The sequence below is a fragment of the Aspergillus novofumigatus genome (assembly GCF_002847465.1).
Source record: "Aspergillus novofumigatus IBT 16806 chromosome Unknown P174scaffold_2, whole genome shotgun sequence".
Lineage (NCBI taxonomy): Eukaryota > Fungi > Ascomycota > Eurotiomycetes > Eurotiales > Aspergillaceae > Aspergillus > Aspergillus novofumigatus.
In genome coordinates this window covers 2,034,126-2,053,385 of record NW_020194275.1, presented here as the reverse complement: position 1 = coordinate 2,053,385, position 19,260 = coordinate 2,034,126, and the positions used below count along the sequence as shown (strand labels likewise).

General features: G+C 50.9%; 8 protein-coding genes across 8 annotated transcripts; 5 read left to right on the top strand and 3 right to left on the bottom strand.

The window, feature by feature from the left end:
* Positions 1-1,164: 1,164 nt before the first annotated feature.
* Positions 1,165-2,794, bottom strand: P174DRAFT_366207 (uncharacterized protein; the record flags this gene model as incomplete). Its single annotated transcript, XM_024822100.1, has 3 exons — positions 1,165-1,572; positions 1,623-1,808; positions 1,862-2,794. 3 exons carry the CDS (start codon positions 2,792-2,794, stop codon positions 1,165-1,167), a joined length of 1,527 nt encoding a protein of 508 aa, XP_024685590.1.
* Positions 2,795-2,868: 74 nt separating this feature from the next.
* On the bottom strand, positions 2,869-3,334 carry P174DRAFT_364824 (uncharacterized protein; the record flags this gene model as incomplete). The annotated part of the gene is made up of 2 exons (XM_024822018.1): positions 2,869-3,025; positions 3,081-3,334. 2 exons carry the CDS (start codon positions 3,332-3,334, stop codon positions 2,869-2,871), a joined length of 411 nt encoding a protein of 136 aa, XP_024685589.1.
* A 1,945-nt stretch (positions 3,335-5,279) lies between these two features.
* Positions 5,280-7,595, top strand: P174DRAFT_438781 (acyl--CoA ligase). The gene is made up of 6 exons (XM_024826624.1): positions 5,280-5,735; positions 5,803-6,183; positions 6,242-6,514; positions 6,584-6,746; positions 6,814-7,136; positions 7,202-7,595. The coding sequence occupies exons 1-6, from the start codon at positions 5,460-5,462 to the stop codon at positions 7,529-7,531; spliced, it is 1,746 nt and encodes a 581-aa protein (XP_024685588.1). The 5' UTR covers positions 5,280-5,459; the 3' UTR covers positions 7,532-7,595.
* Positions 7,596-7,749: 154 nt separating this feature from the next.
* P174DRAFT_448666 (WD40 repeat domain-containing protein) lies at positions 7,750-9,495 on the top strand (the record flags this gene model as incomplete). Its single annotated transcript, XM_024828780.1, has 1 exon — positions 7,750-9,495. Exon 1 carries the CDS (start codon positions 7,948-7,950, stop codon positions 9,493-9,495), a length of 1,548 nt encoding a protein of 515 aa, XP_024685587.1. The 5' UTR covers positions 7,750-7,947.
* Positions 9,496-9,635: 140 nt separating this feature from the next.
* P174DRAFT_510103 (NADH dehydrogenase [ubiquinone] 1 beta subcomplex subunit 3) lies at positions 9,636-10,438 on the bottom strand. The gene is made up of 2 exons (XM_024831635.1): positions 10,201-10,438; positions 9,636-10,148 (listed from the first exon to the last, which is right to left on the bottom strand). Exons 1-2 carry the CDS (start codon positions 10,290-10,292, stop codon positions 9,992-9,994), a joined length of 249 nt encoding a protein of 82 aa, XP_024685586.1. The 5' UTR covers positions 10,293-10,438; the 3' UTR covers positions 9,636-9,991.
* A 149-nt stretch (positions 10,439-10,587) lies between these two features.
* On the top strand, positions 10,588-12,880 carry P174DRAFT_401924 (CCR4-NOT core DEDD family RNase subunit POP2). Its single transcript, XM_024823942.1, has 2 exons — positions 10,588-11,144; positions 11,212-12,880. Exons 1-2 carry the CDS (start codon positions 10,644-10,646, stop codon positions 12,433-12,435), a joined length of 1,725 nt encoding a protein of 574 aa, XP_024685585.1. The 5' UTR covers positions 10,588-10,643; the 3' UTR covers positions 12,436-12,880.
* Positions 12,881-13,210: 330 nt separating this feature from the next.
* P174DRAFT_384622 (peroxisomal copper amine oxidase) lies at positions 13,211-15,640 on the top strand. The gene is made up of 3 exons (XM_024823218.1): positions 13,211-13,753; positions 13,811-15,061; positions 15,124-15,640. The coding sequence occupies exons 1-3, from the start codon at positions 13,300-13,302 to the stop codon at positions 15,468-15,470; spliced, it is 2,052 nt and encodes a 683-aa protein (XP_024685584.1). The 5' UTR covers positions 13,211-13,299; the 3' UTR covers positions 15,471-15,640.
* A 2,241-nt stretch (positions 15,641-17,881) lies between these two features.
* P174DRAFT_417969 (uncharacterized protein) lies at positions 17,882-18,648 on the top strand (the record flags this gene model as incomplete). Its single annotated transcript, XM_024824653.1, has 3 exons — positions 17,882-18,003; positions 18,284-18,425; positions 18,487-18,648. 3 exons carry the CDS (start codon positions 17,882-17,884, stop codon positions 18,646-18,648), a joined length of 426 nt encoding a protein of 141 aa, XP_024685583.1.
* Between the last annotated feature and the right edge of the window lie 612 nt (positions 18,649-19,260).

Sequence of the window (19,260 nt, the reverse complement as noted above, 5' to 3'; positions counted from 1 at the left end):
GTGGACCGATCGTCACGTATCCCTTTAAGCCTTGGGCCTTTAAGGCAAACAGCCCACAGCGGGAGCAATCCAGTGGAACTCGAAGGGGCTCGTGGTTAAGTTCAGTTCGAAAAGCTAACAGCGAACGGCTAAGGGCAATAATAATAATAGCGACTGTGATTCTCCACACGTGTGTGTGCTCTCATGCTTTGTCATGTCCCAAGGAACCGCGGAGCCACGTGAGCTGCGGGGAAACAATGGACTACCTGTTGTGTTCTTAGAATCAACAAGACATACAGGATACTCAATAGTAGTATGATTATCCTCGATATGAAGATAACAAGAGAAAAAAGAACTCGATATGAAAAAGTTGGAAAGGACATACCAAAGCTGCAAAAAGGCCGACAGATCCTCATTCAGCTCCTACGCCCGTAGCACAGCCAACACAGAATCATTGGTGAAATCAGCCACAATTGACTCGTTGACTCAGACAAGTCCATTATTGTACCAATCATCAATGACGCCGTATTATTAGCTCCGTTTCGAAGGTTCAAACTGCTCCGTCAACGGGGAAACTAGAGTTGAAAACATATAACTTCTGCATCACGCCAATATCCTAGTCTACATCGTGGTTCAAGTTACACCTCGTCAGAGGAACATTACCTTATGTATAGGTAGTCCTTCTGGTAGGCGAATTATAACAATATGTGCCTGTTACCCTCGTGCTCGTAATCTCATGTACGCAGCTAATTCAATGGATTCGAAACCATGCAATCGACCCTCGGGAAGCTGATCCGAAATTGCATTGGGAGAAAACAGTGCCGAGATTCAACAGCTAGGTATATAAGCGTCCGTAAATAATACATCATGGAGAGCAAAGCATTCAGGGTCGAAGCAGGCATCACAATCGCAAACTGGAAAATAAAACAACAGGATCGCGGAAAACTTGCGCATCGAATCGAAATATAACAGCATAAAAAAGCCAAGCATTAGTCGATATATTGCGAAGATACAACTTTTATAGCACTGTCTCTTAAGGTGGGAAGCGCTTTATTTCCCATCATATATTTGATCGGGTGTGAGTGTAAATTCTCCTTTCGGCAGGTGCTCCGGTTCAACGTGGTCTGGTTTTATATAACGAGCGGTCAGAGCGAAGCGTAGCTTCTTGTCTGGAGTCACCGCATGCTATCGAAGCGTCAGCATCATTTCCTTGATAATGCGGGGCTTTTGGAATGCCTCTACCTCGTAGTATGTCTGAAGGTTCTCGCCGTGCATGACTACCAAGTCTCCATGGTTCAGCTCCATCTTGATTTCTACGGGAGCCTCCCCGCATTTGCCCTTCTGCAAGGCCTTGCGCCGTAGATTGTTGTATGTTATTTGGTCAATCTCACCGTTGGCCAGTTGACTCTTCAGGCTCCGTCTTTCGGCTTCCATTTTACAACCCGCCAATACGGGGTCATCTTTCAACAGTGTCTTGGCTTTCGACAAGCCGTTGTAGTACTTGTACTTCATTCGAATTGACATGACCGACTTGGCGCCCAGGGAAAGCGTGGCAATAGTTGGTCCGAGCGACGACTCCCCATCGTCATGATACTTGTGTGGCATCAGCAATCCGCTAGGCACAAACACGGCATTCAACATACCCCGATCTTCATGTCTTCAAAATACCCGAGCATGAGTAGCTCATTTGGCGGAAGGAAGGTGTCGCCACTGCCTGCTACAGCTCGCTCAGTCGCCCAGGTCAAACGACCTAAGGCCTGCTGGATCTCGTCTGGAGCATCAGTGAACGGCCTGGAGTCCACTGAAACGATATATTTGTATGGCATCCCCTTTGAGAAAGTTCAGCCTCGTGAGATGACACAGTACGGCGCGGGCAACTCACATAATTCACAGCAAAGTGTGCGGTGAGGGTTCCAGCAACTGAAGATTTGTGGGTCAGAAGAACAAGGATAGTCTTAGAGAGAAGGTTTGCTCTCTTACCAACACTCTGTTGTAATGGATAACGCCGCAGCCCGAAGTCAGCAACCTGCAGCTGTCGAAATAGATCGTTGGGCCCGTTAGGACGACTATTGATTGTTCGGTTGGCGACAAAGTGAGTAATGCTGCCTACGCCTGGAATTCGGTATGTCAGTTTTCTGTACGGAAACAGTGTCTCATCATCAATCTCTGGTACGGCGAATCTGGGGTCAAAATGACAAGCGCGTTTATTCGGCCCAAGGCCAAAGTCATCAATAACAGATCGTAGAGAAACCGGCTGCACGGTCAGCATTTTCTTGAATGTGCAGCTTGTCTCGCCTTTCCGCATGATTGGACTGAGCTCATCTGTGCATTTCCAACCGTGCCAATATCTTCTGGATATGCACTTTTGGCAAAGTGGGCAGACAATGCCCTTCCACGCAATTCGAGAATAGCTGACGCCTTCCCCATCTTCTTCTAACGTTTGTAGCAGGTTGGGTACCAGGTCGTGATGTGGCACAGCTTCAGGAGCAGGAGCAGTTCGAGCTTGAATGAAGTTGCGATGGAACGTAAAGTCCAAAGGGGATTCGAAGGCAATGATTGTCCAGAAGCTGTCGCAGGTGGGTTGCAGGCACATCCAGCCTTCATTGTATATACGTGGGCTGGCTGTATGGCAAGCGGCGCAATCGTTGATCTCAGCCTGAATCTCAGGGCGCTGGTGATATGGAACAGGAGCGGCAGAGGCTTTGCCTGCCCACCAGCTCTTTGTAGAGAGGTTCAGCTTCTCAAAGCGAACTTTGGCTCCCACCTTGCCTCCGATCCTCTCGTACCATACGTCAGTAACCCGAAAATAATCCATTACGTTGTATCGGTGTGGTAGCTTTCTTCCGAGAAGTATGTTCCGGTCTCCTAATCGTCAAATCAGAGGAAGGGTTACTCTGGCTGCAAGAAAGAAGATTCACCTATGATAAGGCCCACAGGAACCTTCAGATTCATACTGTTAACGAGACTACTGACAGCACTATCATCGCTGCCTTGATCTCTAACGAGGATGAGGTTGCCCTCTGCGTCCTTAGTGCAACCGCCTCCGCTAGTACCGTTAGAAACGACACGTAGGAATGCCCTAGAATCATGATTGCACTTACACCCTTGTAATTACCACCTCTTCATCGATGTATGATCGAATACCACAGTCAGCGTCCAGCAAGAACCCCCAGCACAGGTGGTCACAGTGGTAAGAACCACCTTGAACTGCACGGAACCAGGGAAGAGCATCACATAGCTCTGGGCGGCACTTGAAGACCGGGTCAGCCAATGTTACAATGGGCTCGGTGATTACAAACCTCAGCCCATGCGGGAGGCTGGCCATCGACTGGTTCCGTAGCTGGTTCCGTAGCATCATTTGCAGTCACGACTTGCGGGGCGACACTGATAGGTGAGACTTGTAAAGGTCAGATATACATGTGAAAGATCTCGAGGACACTGAGAACAGCGAGCAGGATTTTGGACGAACTCGACTCGTTACCTGTGGGGCGAACTTTTCGTATGCGACCCGCCTTCACAGACTTGGGCTTTGGTGCCGAAGCTCTCGCCGGCCTGCTTGGGCTCATACTGTATTGGCTTGTCAAAAGTAGGATGCTTTAGTGTGAGACGGAATGGATCTGGCTTCTATAAGAGGAACTGCATGTAGAATTGCGTCGTTCACTCCCAGCTTCTAATGACTCTAGTAGCGATTGTGGGTAGATTGACGTCGTAAATATGTATTCCAGACTGCAAACCTGAACTGTCTGTGGATCTCCGAACTTCAACTAGAATCGAGTATTCCAGAGATAGGCACAAGGAGGATAGGGAATTTTAAGCAAGTATATAGGAGATAGTAGCCGGTCAGGCCCAGCTCGCAATTGAGAAGTCACGGGACCGAGACGAGAAGCTGGTAGGTATCAATAGAGCGAAACAAAACGCATCCTTAAGTCTGTCAAGCGTATACAATTGATACTCCCTTCATTGAATTTGATAAAATCTGCTAAGCTGCGGCGTGAGGGATAAGAAGATGAGAGAGGAAGACAGAGCTGTTCTCTTCCTTGGGATATTGATCACTGACAGTCACGAGACTGGCGCCTTACCCTGAAGGGAAAGAGGCAGGAGGATGGCAATTGAAGTTTACACAGTCTTTAAATCACAGGAAGATTAGCAACCGTGAGAGAATTACCTCAGAGATGTGATAGAAATGTAAAAGATGCAGCTATATCTGAGATCTAATTGACTTTTTGGATATAGCTATGATAAGGTGGTGCTAAGGATCTGATCGAGATAGGTATAATCGAGACTGAACAGGCCGAATTAAAGGACTCTTTCGATGAGTTTAGGAAGGAATGAGGAAGAAGGAGGGCTTTATTGCAAGTAAGAGGTAGCAATCTCTATAGAAATCATGTTTCTGTGAAAACTCTTTAATTATAGTTCCCTGGAGCTATCATGGTCACAGTTCTTGTCATAGACCACGATGGATTGCTTACCACGGATATATTACCTACTAAGGCACAACTCTGGGCTCAGGAACCACTGAAATAGGTCGCGGCGAGAGAGGACAACTTAATGCCAATCTCTAGGTACGATCAAAAAGAGAGGTAGTCATTGAAGCCCATCCAATGACTCCATGCCGACAGAGCATATGACATGCCTCGACAATAAGCTATATACCGCCGATTAACGGCAGGGTTGATGTGGGATTCTTAGCAGTTGGAGGAAGATATTTTGCAACCATGAGCTTGATTTATTCTGAAGTCATGACCTGTGCAATGGCAAAAGCCAATACTAGTGCTTCTTTTGTGGAAAAAAAAAAAGTAAAAGACACGAATGCATCATGTTCATATACTACGAGTTCATAACTGCAGTTGTTAAGCACCTCCCCAGTGGATCTGTAGATCTGTGAGCTAAACTGTACCTGTGCTGGTTGGTACTAGTTAGTACTAGTTAAAAATGTGGTTACTGTGGACCATTCAAGCCGCTACTGCAATTCCGAGAGGCCAAGTTGGAGACTCCTCTGTCCAGATTTTGGAGATTTCCCTCGGCTGTTCTTCGTCCGCAGACTGCGCAGACAAGCTCCTGTGGGATTGGGATCCCTGTATGCCGATAGAAAACTGGTCATATCTGCATAATATATATCCCAAACAATAAATGTAAACCATTAACCTTGGTAATTGAATAGGATCATCAACCTCGTGTTCATGTCCATATCTTCGGCAAGGTAACACGGGGCGAGCCCGGTTGAACCGAAGACACCGAACTAGTAAAAGCACCATAGAAGCTTTCCCCGCAGCCGGTGTCAACTACTTAAGAATCAAGACCTCCCCAACTGCCCAGTTACGTCCGAAGCTGCTGACTCGCTGAGTAGACTAATCAGTAATCAGTATAACTAATTATCATTACCGAGGACTCTGCTGCAGTCATCAATTCTCTTTTGTTTTTCCTCAGCTTCTCTCCCTCCTCCGACCTCTCCCGTCACGTAGGTTACTGACGCAGTAACCATGGTCTTTCTCCCACCAGCCACGGCGGGCGAGCTGGCCCCAATACCCGACAACATTCCCATCAGCGAATTTATGCTGAATGAGAAATATGGTCGTCACCCTGCTGGCCAGTCGAGAGATCCGTACACCTGCGGACTCACGGGGAAAACCTACTCCGTTCCCCAGGTTGCTGAACGTGTCGACCTTCTGGCGCGGGCGCTTGCCAAAGAGTTCAACTGGGCACCGAACAGCGGTACCGAATGGGACAAGTCTCTGGCAATTTTCAGCTTGAACACCGTAAGTCATTTGATCCTAGATCGCTCAGAGATTGCCAATGTTATTCAAGGATTCCTGACTGTTTTAGGTTGACACGCTGCCCTTATCCTGGGCAGTCCACCAGCTTGGTGGTGTCGTGTCACCGGCAAATGCGGCATATTCGGCGGCCGAGTTAAAGCATCAGCTGCTTGACTCCAAGGCAAAGGCGTTGTTTACATGCGCTCCTTTGCTTGCTACATCTCTGGAAGCCGCCGCAATGATCGGCTTCCCGAAGGATCGGATTTATCTGCTGGAAGTACCGCCCCAGGCGGGCGGTGGAAAGGAAGCTGGATCTGGCTTCAAGACCGTGTCTCAATTGATAGAGATCGGGAAATCGCTCCCCAAAGTGGAAAGGGTGAATTGGAGCGCAGGTGAAGGCGCTCGTAGAACAGCTTTCCTGTGTTACTCCAGTGGAACGTCGGGTCTGCCTGTAAGTAATCAAAATCGCACTGTACCACCCGACTACGCTGACATTTATTTCGTTTTAGAAAGGAGTCATGATCTCTCATCGCAATGTCATCGCGAATACCTTGCAAATTACAGCGTCCGAGAAAACATGGCGCGACTCCGTTACTCCAACTGGCGAACCGAGATACACCGATGTCGCACTCGGTCTTCTGCCCTACAGTCACATTTATGCGCTGGTGGTCATTTGCCATGCCGGGCCTTTCAGAGGCGATCAAGTCATTGTCTTACCGAAATTCGAGCTCAAATCGTATCTCTCTGCAATTCAACAGTTCAAGATCAGGTCCCTCTTCTTGGTAAGTGGTACCAATTCGTAGAGCGAAGATACCATAGACCAAATGCTGACCGAGTATACCTTCTCCAAGGTTCCTCCAATCATTATTACCATGCTGCGAAACCAGGACGTTTGCTCCAAGTTCGACTTGAGCTCGGTCACATCGTTATTCACAGGCGCAGCACCATTAGGAATGGAGACGGCGGCAGATTTCAAGAAGATCTATCCGGAAATCATAGTTCGTCAGGGCTACGGTAAGCATTGACTCGAATCAAAGCGCAAGACATTCCGAATGGACGAACTCTAACCTTGATAACGAAGGTCTCACGGAGACGTCGACTGTCGTTTGCTCAACCCATCCCACGGACGTATTCCTCGGCTCATCCGGCACCTTGCTGCCTGGCGTTGAGGCACGCATCATGACCCCTGAGGGCAAGGAGGTAACCAGCTACGACACACCCGGTGAACTCGTCGTTCGCAGCCCAAGTGTGGTTTTGGGTTACTTGAACAATGAGAAAGCTACCAAGGAAACATTCGAGGACGGATGGATGCGCACCGGTGATGAAGCTGTCGTTCGGGTGAGCCCGAAGGGTACGGAACATATCTTCATCGTCGATCGAATCAAGGAGTTGATCAAGGTCAAGGTCTGTTAACCCCGAAGATGTATATCTCCGCTAGCACTCAGTTTCGATTGACTAATACATCGTAGGGCCTACAAGTCGCTCCAGCGGAGCTAGAGGCTCATCTGCTCACCCACCCAGCAGTCGCAGACTGCGCCGTGATCGCTATTCCGGACGAGGCCGCTGGTGAAGTGCCCAAGGCCATCGTGGTCAAGTCTGCCTCCGCTGGCAATGACGATGAAGCTATTATCCAATCTATCAAGAAGCATGTGGAGCTCCACAAAGCTAGACACAAATGGCTCAAGGGAGGAGTCCGCTTCATCGATGTTATTCCCAAGAGCCCGAGCGGCAAGATTCTGCGCCGAATGCTCCGTGACCAGGAGAAGGAGTTGCGGAGAAAGGCTGGGGCCAAGTTATAAACCATTCAACTAGATTCTGATGTCCTGTAGATAATTCCCGAAATATAGCATGCATATTTTCGTCTATGATATAAATACACAGAGCAGAGTGGTCAATACAATAGATACGATTCTTCAGTCTGGCCTACAAAAACAGCGAATAGGATGTTTGCATTGTTTGACAGGGGCGCGGGGAGAAAATGAATTTCTAAGCGGGGTGTTGACTTATCGGACAGATACTGATTGATCAGCAAGGAAAAAAACATTCGAAGCTCTTCTGTATAGGGTTTGGAGGATCTTGTGCAGTGTATCGTGACAATAAGAGAGGCGAAAAGAACTCCCGGATCAGCAACATTGTCAGAGAGCATTCTCTTCGACGTTCCGCCCTCTTCGGTCCCATTTTCTTTTACTCTTTCACGCCCTCATCAACGCCCAAAATGTCCTCTTCACAAGACCCCCACCGTGAGGCAGACCAAGATGCCTACATCGAGGCTGATGAGGCGGAAGAGATCTTCACTCGCGATGAAGACCACCCTATGGAGTCGGATCCCGAGGATGACGACCAAGCCATGACATACGAGGACCAAGAAATTACACTGCAAAACGACTCTTCAGCTCACTTCGACGTCCACTCAGACTCCGTATTCTGTGTCGCGCAACACCCCGTTCACAACAATATCGTTATCACCGGGTCTGGCGACGATACCGCGTACATCTTTGACTCGACACCGCGAGACGAGCGCCCCGTACTCCCCCAGAGCTACGAGTCGAATCCGCAACCAAAGGGTGAACGGACGTCGCTGACGCCCATTGCCAAACTGGATGGACACACGGATACCGTCAATGCAGTCGCCTTCACAGAACCGAAGGGAGAATACGTCGTGACGGCGGGCTTGGACGGTCGGCTGCGGGCATGGCGCGATAACTCGCCCCAGTTGACGGGACTCTCGTGGGAATTCGCCGCGGAGTCTCAGGAGGTGGAGGAGATCAACTGGGTTTCTGTTTGCCCCTGTCCGAATAACGACGAGGAGAAGCAGAATGTGATCGCTATTGGTGCAAACGACGGTAGCGCCTGGGTCTTCCGTATCAACCACAACGATTCCGCTGAGCCCATCTCCATGATCCAGACCTTCTTCCAGCACACTGCGTCCTGCACGGCTGGTGCGTGGACCCCCGATGGCAATCTGCTCGCCACCGTCTCCGAAGACGGCAGCTTCTATGTATATGATGTCTGGGGCGCCGCGGCGGCCGCTGGTATTTCATATTCCGCCGGTACCAGCGCCGTCGTCGGCCTGACCGCCGAAGATCAGCGCTTCGCTGTGGATGGTGGGTTGTACTCCATCGCGATCTCGCCAGGCGGTGGTATTGCCGCTGTTGGGGGAGCCGAGGGCCACATCAAGGTCGTCGGTTTGCCTCGCCTTGTGTCTGCCGGTGGCGCCGCTAGGTTCAAAGCGAAGGGCCCTGCCAACCAAGCCGCAAGTGGTGCCTCCGCTGCCGGTACGATCATGGCCTCTCTGCAGGCTCAAAGTGATGGCATCGAAACGCTGTCGTTCTCCTCTCCGCCCTTGACCCTTCTCGCCGCTGGCTCGGTCGACGGCTCAATCGCCCTGTTCGACGCTGCGCACCGGTTCGCTGTACGTCGGCATATTAAGGAAGCCCACGAGGGCGCCGCGGTCGTCAAGGTTGAGTTCCTCCAGACTAACCTGGCCGCTCTCGCGAGTCGCCCCGCTGCTGCCGCTACCCAGGGACGCCCGTGGCTTCTCACCTCCGCCGGCATGGACGGTGTCGTCAGACGTTGGGATGCTCGGGGCGGAACTGCAGCTGCGGCGGAGGGGTTGTTGAAGGAGTGGAAGGGTCATTTGGGTCTCGTGGAGAATGAAGAGGGGGAGCAGTCGGGAGGCATTATGGGCTTTGTTCAAGGGTTTGATGGGAAGCGGGTCGTCACCGCTGGTGACGATGGTGTTGCTTTGGTTTTTGAGGAATAATTGGCCTGCAGTAGTAGAATACCTCGGACCATTCTTTATATGTATAGACAGGAGAGGCAGCAGTTCATGACCTGAAAAGTTAATGCATTTGACGACTCTAATGCTTCATCAAAGACAATTCATATTCCTTGTTCGCATATCCGCATATTGTGCTGAAGAAAAGACAACCCTACGACCAGCATAGACCAGTAGATAGAAGAAAGACCAGCAATTTTGGTGTAACAGAACAAACAGGATATGTACATCGGTCAAATCAATCATCCCAAGCGCCATCTCTAAGAGCGAGAGCCTCGTCATCCAACCCCCGGCAGTGGCAGTGCAGCCTTTCTTGCCAGCTCGTATCAAAAGCGTACAGCCAGCCCCACGGCAATGAAGACATTCCTCCCATGATCTTTGCAACCGCGTCCATCCTTAACCGGGGGTATCCGTGCTTCTGCCTCGACTTCCATGCATCCCACACCGGGCCCATCCCCCATCTCATTCCCGGAAAGCACGCTTAGTGGTGTCCCTCACCGTGGTGGTGCTCGTCCTTGAGGAAGAAGTGCTCGTATGCGCAGTAACCGGCGAAGGCGACGCTAGCGATACCGAAGCCGGGGAAGATACGCTTGAAGCGGTTGAATCGGCTGAAGGGGCCGGTGTATCTCCATGCTTCACTGTGGAGGGTTAGTAAGTAGTCAATTGGGTAGTGGGTTTATCGGATCGTACTATCGGGCCCAAGGATCTCTCTTGGCGTAGACCGAGCGAGGGGAGGCCGCGGCCTTGAATTCGTTGACGTCGAAGCCGGTGGGGTTGGCCATGTTGGGTGATGAGGATGGGAGGAATGAATGCGGATTCGGCGGGTAGAAAGGAGACGGAGGCAAGAGTGTGGCTCCGAAGTTCCGGAGGTTCGCGAGAACAGGTGAGAGCAAGGTAATTCTGGATCAATCTCCACCAGCGAGGAACGGGAGAAGTTGAAGCTGTACAGGACGAGAGGAACAGGGCTTGGCACTCGGGCAGTTGCACTAAACCGGATTCGGCGACGAGAGCTTGTCCGCCTTTGTGGTCTTGCAGCAGCGAGGGAATCTCCAGCGCGAAACTGGAATCCCATCGATTCCAACTCACTCTGGTTATCAGATGCCTGGCTACAACCCCGCGCTGCACACGACAATATGCCACCTCCTGTCGGCAGATACGGGCCTTCTGGCCTGAGCGGTCCCTATACACATTTACAACAAGCGCATCTCCAACAACAGCAGCAGCAACAGCAGCAAGCTCAACATCATCCGGCCCACCCCCAGTCGGCCAACACGGCGCTCCCTCCTCCCTCGCTTGGCGGCCACCCTGGTTTTGCGGCCGGCAACCCCAACACTAATATCAATCCTTTTACATTATCAGGGACAGGGATTGCGAACGGCTTGTCTGTCGCCGGGTTTACGGGGGCTGGTGATGGAGGGGGCTCTGGCTTGGCGAGCCATGCAGCCCAGATCGGCTTCGCGAGAGGGGCACAGATGCAGCAACAGCAATTACTTCAGACTCACGATGGCCGGTTAGCTCTCGAGACGAAAGCAGGCGCCGTGAAGACTCGGATACGGGATGTATGGAAACACAATCTGGCCCAGGAGATGGCCGTGTTACGGCAGCTGGTCGAGAAGTACCCTTATATTAGCATGGTATGGTTGCATTGAGATGACGATCCCGGGTTTGATTATGGATCAAAAGTACTGATGCCTCGCATAGGATACGGAGTTCCCTGGCATTGTCGCTCGTCCCATCGGATCATTTACGAATAAAGCCGATTATCACTACCAGACCCTTCGATGCAACGTTGACCTCTTGAAAATGATCCAACTCGGCATCACCTTGTTCTCGGCCGACGGGGAAGTCCCTCCGCCCAATGCTACGGATGCAAATGGACAGCCATTGGGAAACAGCCTGGTACCCGCCCCTTGCACATGGCAGTTCAACTTCCGCTTTTCACTAGAGAACGACATGTATGCGCAGGAATCAACAGCCATGCTCGCCAAGGCGGGTATTGACTTTAATATGCACGAAAAGAACGGTATCGATCCTTTTGAGTTTGGAGCCCTTCTGATCAGTTCCGGACTCGTCCTACTCGACGATGTACATTGGGTTTCGTTCCATTCCGGCTACGATTTTGGCTACCTGATGAAGATCATGTTGTGTAAACCTCTGCCAGAAAACGAGGAGGATTTCCACACCCTTCTGAAGATTTTCTTCCCGTCGCTATATGACATCAAATACCTGATGAAACACGCGGGACGCAATCAGGCTGTCAACGATTCGCCGCTGACTCCAGCCGCCGCGCAGATCTTGACGAGCCTGGGCCAAAAGTCCGGTCTTCAGGATATTGCAGACGAGCTCGGTGTGAAACGGGTCGGCATTGCGCATCAGGCAGGGTCTGACTCACTCGTCACGGGCGAGATCTACTGGAAGATGCGTCAGCTGATCTTCAATGGCAAAATCGATGAGGCTAAGTACTCGGGGCAGATCTGGGGTCTCAACGGCCAGATGCCAGCACTGACATATCACATGCAACCTCATCAAACACCGAATCTCAACGGAGCCACTATCTACTCGGCAGCCGGGACACCGAGCACACCCAATACCGGTCGTCAAACTCCTCAACATCACGGTGGCAATCTAGGTGGTGCACTAACCCCTGGTGGTCCAGGCGGAGTCATGGGGCGTTTCAAACAGGGAAGGCATGAGCGTTGTTTCATCGGGTCCATACTTTGCTTCTCTTGTTGTAAGGTGTTAGATCAGGGGTACGGTTCGGAGGGAGTTTATGACATGCTTTTGCATTTGGCTTCTCCTTGGGCCTCGTTTGTCCTGTATAGGCTTCTTCCTGTTGTCTCGTGTCGTTCGGACTATGCTTTGGGTGCGTTGACCGGCGTCCACCTTTCCTCTTCCCCTTTCCTCATGGTTCATCGCAGTATGTGATGGCTTTTGCTCTACTGGTGGGACATGGATTTGATACGATATGATGGATGTACATAGCTTTGTGGCACAGCTTGTGCTATCTCATTGTTATTTCTTTTTGCATTTTCCTCCGCTATTCGACTGTTTCGGTTCATCATGAGGGTCTATGGCTTTCGTGCCTTTAGTCTGCATTGGCTATATTCGCGGACGGTGTATTCGGTGTTTTGGTGGCGCAAATGAATCCTTTTAGCTGCAGTGTCCTTGTCCCATTTGTTCCGAAACGCTCTAGGTCCACGATCATGATTCCGGGGACAGTTCGAGCTAAAATTCCTGTCCTCAATTGAGGCACAATTGCGAGGTGGCACACGAAGTTCGGCGTGAGCTTGGCTCTACAGACTGTACCTTATCCGAAGCAAGGCTCCAGGATCTCCGGGAGGCAATTGGTATGCAATTTCTCACCGTATCCACGATAGTTGAGAAACACTATTAGCAAATGCATCCGTATGATCCAGCGATGAGATACCCCGCTCTCTGAACGGAGCTACACCCTGCAACTTGACTCAAGATGGAAGCACCAACACAAGCATCCCATTACCGCTTTGGGTCGAGCTGCAACACATTGCACGCTATTCCCGATCAGGCAACGCGATCCGGCCCTCTTATCGCACTGATAGCAGCCATCATCTATCCAGTGGTCGAGGATGAGGTGTTGGTGCAATTATGCAGTCATGGTTGCGGTTTATATTTCGCTTTTTCCCCTGCTGGGGAGGATCTTTGATCTAAATGCTTCAGTCGGGCGTCTTTGAAACAGCCATATCTTATCTGAGGATTGACAATTACCATACTCTTTTGTTTTCTTACTAAATATCCTCGTCGACATATAGTATGGTTCTGGAGCGCCTACAGCAGCTGACCTACCAGGTCGGCGCCTCTTCACCTCCACCTCATCCCTTTGACCCCCTGTCAACAAAGGAAATCGACACGGCAGTCGCCATCATCCGCAAGGAACATGGCAAGGTCAATTTCAACGCGGTCACACTGTATGAGCCGCGGAAGGCGGAGATGATGGCCTGGCTCGCAGATCCCAAGAATACGCCTCGTCCTGCGCGTGCTGCCGATGTCGTTGTAATCGCGCCTGGCGGTAAGGCCTATGATGGCATTGTCGATCTGGACCAGAAGAAGATCGTCTCGTGGAAGCATACGCCGGGTGTGCAGCCGCTTATCACGATGGAGGATTTGCAGGAGGTTGAGCATATTGTTCGGAAGGATCCCAAGGTAATCGAGCAGTGTGAGATTCTTGGGATTCCAAAGGAGGATATGCACAAGGTTTACTGCGATCGTGAGTCACAATTCCGTGATTTAACTTGCTGATTCAGTGGTTCTGATTCCGGTATAGCTTGGACGATTGGCTACGATGAGCGCTTTGGGAGTGATGTCCGTCTGCAGCAGGCGCTGATGTACTACCGTCCCCATGTCGATGACTCCCAGTACACATTTCCTCTGGACTTTTGTCCGATCTACAATGCGGAGACCAAGGAGATCATCCACATCGATATCCCACCAGTACGACGACCCATCAGTAGGGCGCCGCCAAACAACTACCACCCAGCCGCAATTGAGCAGGATGGGGGCTACCGGACAGACATTAAGCCAATCCATATCACTCAGCCGGACGGCGTGTCTTTCAAGGTGGATGGACGCACCATCCAGTGGCAGAATTGGAGTATCCACGTTGGCTTCAACTACCGTGAAGGCATTGTGCTCAATAACATCACGTTCAATGACAAAGGAAATGTTCGACCAGTCTTCTACCGTCTCTCCTTGGCGGAAATGGTTGTCCCATACGGTAACCCCGAGCATCCGCATCACCGCAAACACGCATTCGATCTAGGCGAGTACGGCGGTGGATACATGACCAACAGTCTGTCGCTCGGATGTGACTGCAAGGGTGCTATCCACTACATGGACGCTGCCTTTGTCAACCGTGCCGGTGCCAGCACCATTGTCAAGAACGCCATTTGCATTCACGAGGAAGATGCCGGTATCCTTTTCAAGCACACCGACTTCCGGGACGAGTCCATCATCGTCACCCGTGGACGCAAGCTGATCATCTCGCACATTTTCACCGCCGCCAACTACGAGTATTGCGTTTACTGGATCTTCCACCAAGACGGCACCGTTCAGCTTGATATCAAACTAACTGGTATTCTTAACACCTACGCCATGAACCCTGGTGAGGACACCAAAGGCTGGGGTACAGAGGTCTACCCCGGCGTCAACGCCCATAACCACCAGCACTTATTCTGTTTGCGTATCGATCCCAACATTGACGGTACAAACAACACTGTCTTCCAGGTGGATGCAGAACGAGGCCCTGGAGAGGTCGGAAGCGCAGAGAACAAGTACGGCAACGCCTTTTACGCCAAAAAGACCAAATTCACCACACCCGTAGAGGCCATGTCGGATTACAACGGGGCCACCTCTAGAACCTGGGAGATGGCAAACACAAACAAGCTGAACCCCCACAGCAAAAAGCCGGTCTGCTACAAGCTTGTCAGCCGGGAGGTCCCCTCACTGCTTCCCAAGGAGGGTGGGTTGGTCTGGAAGCGCGCCGGCTTTGCCAGACATGCTGTGCACGTCACCAAATGTAAGTATCCCCTTGTGCCCTTGTGCCCTTGTGCCGTCAGCCAAACTAACAGTCTATGCCAGACTCCGATGACCAGGTCCACCCTGCAGGTCGCCATGTCCCGCAGACTTCCGGCGAGCCCTCTGAAGGCCTGCCCGCATGGATTGAATCAGCGGGCCCCAACTGCTCAATTGAGAACACGGATATTGTACTCTGGCACACGTTCGGCCTCACTCACTTTCCGTCTCCGGAAGACTACCCTATCATGCCGGCGGAGCCAATGACGGTGTTGCTCCGCCCTCGGAACTTCTTCGCGCGCAATCCGGCGTTGGATGTCCCTCCTAGCTACGCCAGGACTCCCTCGCAGATAGCCGCGGGAGCAAATGCATGTTCCTGCAAGAAGAGTGACGGGTCCAGCGTCCAGGTCTGATGTATGATTTGTCAAAGGTTATGGTGGTTGAGTTGGTCGTTTGTATTGCAGGGATGTCTGTTTGCCGGCTTTGAGCGTCTTTCGTCCGCCTTTTTTGCACCTGTCTCTTCTTGTATATACCATAATCTGTTACAACCAAGTTCATTAGTTTATGCTCATGCAAGTGCGGCACAAGTTATTGGTTCAATCTTATGACGCAGCCACCCGGTCATGCTATTCACCCACTAGAGATATCTGGCAGACAAGCAGAGTGAATAAACACATCGTCAGATGGGATGTACAGATGAGACTACTGAATGAGATCGTAGGCCATTCACTGCTGGGTATTCACTGCGCCTTGGTCGCAGACTTCACTAGCATAAATATTTCCCAGGTTACCCCTTTTCCCTGTCGCTCGTCTCATGTCCCTTCCATCCTCTGCCTTGCTATATACTTTACGATCATCACATGTTTTGCGAAGACGACTTGGCTACAAAGCTCTGTCATTTGATCTCTATCACCCTTGGCCTTGCAATCCTTCTGGTTTGATTGGATTTCTTGGTTCGTGCAGCATGAACTTGATTCAATTGAGATCTGTCTCCATCATTTGGGAGTGCTACATTCTCATCTCCATCCGTTCACCAGTCTCAATGCATGCAGCTCAATTCGCACGGCCTTAGCGATTGGTCAGCCATCTCGTTACCGCCCGATCTGAAGTCTCAAGCAACTTCTCCACCTCCCTCAAAACAGTGTAGGCGTCTCTCGGGGCCTAAGCGGAGGGCTTACCTTCTCAGGGCATTAACGTTTGAGTAATGCCAACCAGGGAAAGTGATAAATTGGGGACTGCAACGGATATCCAACCAAACAATTGCTAAGACATTCATAACACACTGGAGCCATGATCTAATCAAACTGGCTCTAGAGAACAGGACAAAAAGAGCCAGGATCTGTTCGGGCGACCCAGAATGGAGGTCAGGATCGAGGGCCACGAGAAACATCCTCGGCCTTTAACGAGAAGCAACTCGTCTGGGAATGCACCCTCCGTTGCGAAATCAGGTATGTATTTCCTCGATTTGTAGCAGAGCTCCGGCTGACTTACAATGCTGCAGGACAACTTGCCCGCTACATGGGCGACCTCAGGTTCCTTAACGGAACCTACGGTGATGTGTGGTCTCTCACGACATGGAGTACTGGGCCACGAGCTATATATCCCTTCTGGAAAGGAATGTGCTATGTTGATCGTGCAACTGATTTACATTCTTCATGTTCATGATCCTTTTGGTTTGTTCGAAGACAATAGGTATTTACTCGTTTGTATTGTCGCATGACTAGGGCTAAGATGTCGACAGGTCAAGTCAGTGCAGTCCACCACTATAACTGCCAACACGGATTTATACCAACATATCCGGGATGTTGACTGACGATACCAAAGTATTTTCCCAAAACACAGGTATGTATTCCCATTCTCAAGAGTGCATGCAATGACGCTTAGCCGATATCTAGGTCAACCCATGCGCGTGAGAGGGTAATCAAATATATACAGCAAGCATGCACTTCGAATCTGAGACTATCGAGAACTGATCTAAACCCCGCGGCCTTCTCGCTGGTTCACAATCGATCACCTTAAGCACACTGCGGATCGATCTGATTGCAGAGCACGCTTGTCTTCGAGATGAATGAAACACTTGAGCAAGCCATGGAGACATGCAAGGCTTGACCAACGGACAACTCTCACCAATATTCATAACGATAGTATTCTTGCAGTCAAGAGAAAATGTGAGTCATCCAGCCTGATCCATTGAATCTCTACCTAACCAACAGTTGCAGCATTCGATTAAGCAGACTTCAGCTTATGCCTTGATTCCTGCTCCCCCTTACTTGCGCATCGTACTATGAACGGCTCGAACACATTCCAACCAAGCTAGTACCGGCAGCCACAAGGCAAAGACTATCCCTATACGCTTTATAAAGATTGTGCAAAATGGCGCATAGGCCGTAATGCTCGCGCTGAGCGTTGGTTTGAAGCCTGCGGACCGCCTCGCGATGATCAAAGAGAGATCTCAAGATGAGAGGTCATGGAGAGTAGTCTGGCTGAAAGACTTTCAAAGGACTCAGCAGTCCCTCAACAAGGGCCACATCTAGTAAACCTATTTCCCTCTGCGACCGATTGACAGACTTTGTCTGATGCTTTATGGCAGCTACTATTACGACGCCTGCAGTGAACTTCCCGTGTGTCGCTGCCAACATACGAAGTTCTGTCATGTTGCTCTGCGCAAAGCCAGGGAGGGCTCATTATTACAATAAGACCTGAACCTTACCCTGAGCCCTAGCCTTCGGGTACTGGCTCTAGACGAAGGGATTCGGGCTTCCCAGGGACGGGTAAATCTTTGACTTTGATGGAATCGCAGCTGTTTGGATCTACAGCAGACAGAATGTCGAACTACACGGTCAGCGTCTGTAATGCACCCTTCGCTGCGACGTTTACCGCGAAAGACGCTCCGATGCTCTTCGGCATCGGACTAGGTAGCGCTGCTGCCTTAGCTGTGTTGTTTGTGTTTGTGTAATGCGCATCAATAGACGGTGAGTTCCATCGCCCCTCTGCTGGGCATTCATCTCATCTACACCACACCCATGCTCTTCGCAGCTGACGGGGCATGTGAGACTGCTGATAAGCTGGTGCAGCTAACTCATATGTCTATGGACATCTTGCCTGTTTACAACGGTTTCGGAAGCTAGGGCTTTCCAGGCCCACGGAAGGGAGACAGGAATGCCTGAATAATGGAGATATCATTCGCCTGCGAGCTAACAAGTCTATCTGACGCTTATGACGTTAGTGATTCTACCTCCATATCCACGAAAAGGACACGATTTGTCCTCGCTCAGACAATGGCCGCCGAACGTCATGCAAACTGGGATGAAGGTGGTCTCCTTAGGCCAGACGAGGCAACAGTCTATTCTCCCAGACTTGAACAATTAGTCGGTGTCATTCTATGAAACATTTCAGTCAACATGCGCTAACTGTCACTTGAACTTCTAGTCGTCTGATGGCTTCGCGAGACAGACAATAAATACCCGGAATCCACAACGAGCCAATCCCTCACGTTCCTTCCACCACTATTTCCAGCAGGAACCCGTCATCCCGCTCCTCCTATTCGACTTGATGTTCGTACCTGTCTACACGCTGTCTGGGCTCGCATGAGCGATGACCAGCAGAATCCGTCCCTCAACGCATACCCGGAGCGTCCCACAGCCATCACTTCATCCAGGATCACAACTCCCAAATGATGTTCAAATAGTCGCGGCATATCAGGTGGTGTGGGTAGATGGGTCAGTGTACTATCCCTGTGTGCATGGTGGGGAGGAACATCGACGGCAGTGCATACTGCCTAAGTTTAGGATGCCACAACCTGGGTATGATGAGAATACCCAGAGGGGCCTGTTGTACGAGGGTAGCGGGCACGCATACTGAGTGACTCCGACTCGGGCGTCGACTTATTATCTTCTGGGGAGTACAACACCCAGCTGCAGTCTACTTCGTCGCCAACTTGAGAGAAGGTTACAGACCAACTGCGGAGATACGTGCGAGCCATAGTCTGCTCAGCACTTCTGGTCTCAGACCCAGTACGGCATCGTCACTGCTTGCAGACATGTCCGGTTTAACGATGGGGACGCTGTCAGATCAGCACTTATACACTGCGCAGAAGGGCAGCTTCCATATCAAATGGACCAAGAGCAGAGGGGTCGAGTTCGCCATCCCAGCGAGGCCGCAGTGAGTATCTGGTCTGAGTGCAAATGACACGGACCTCACCTG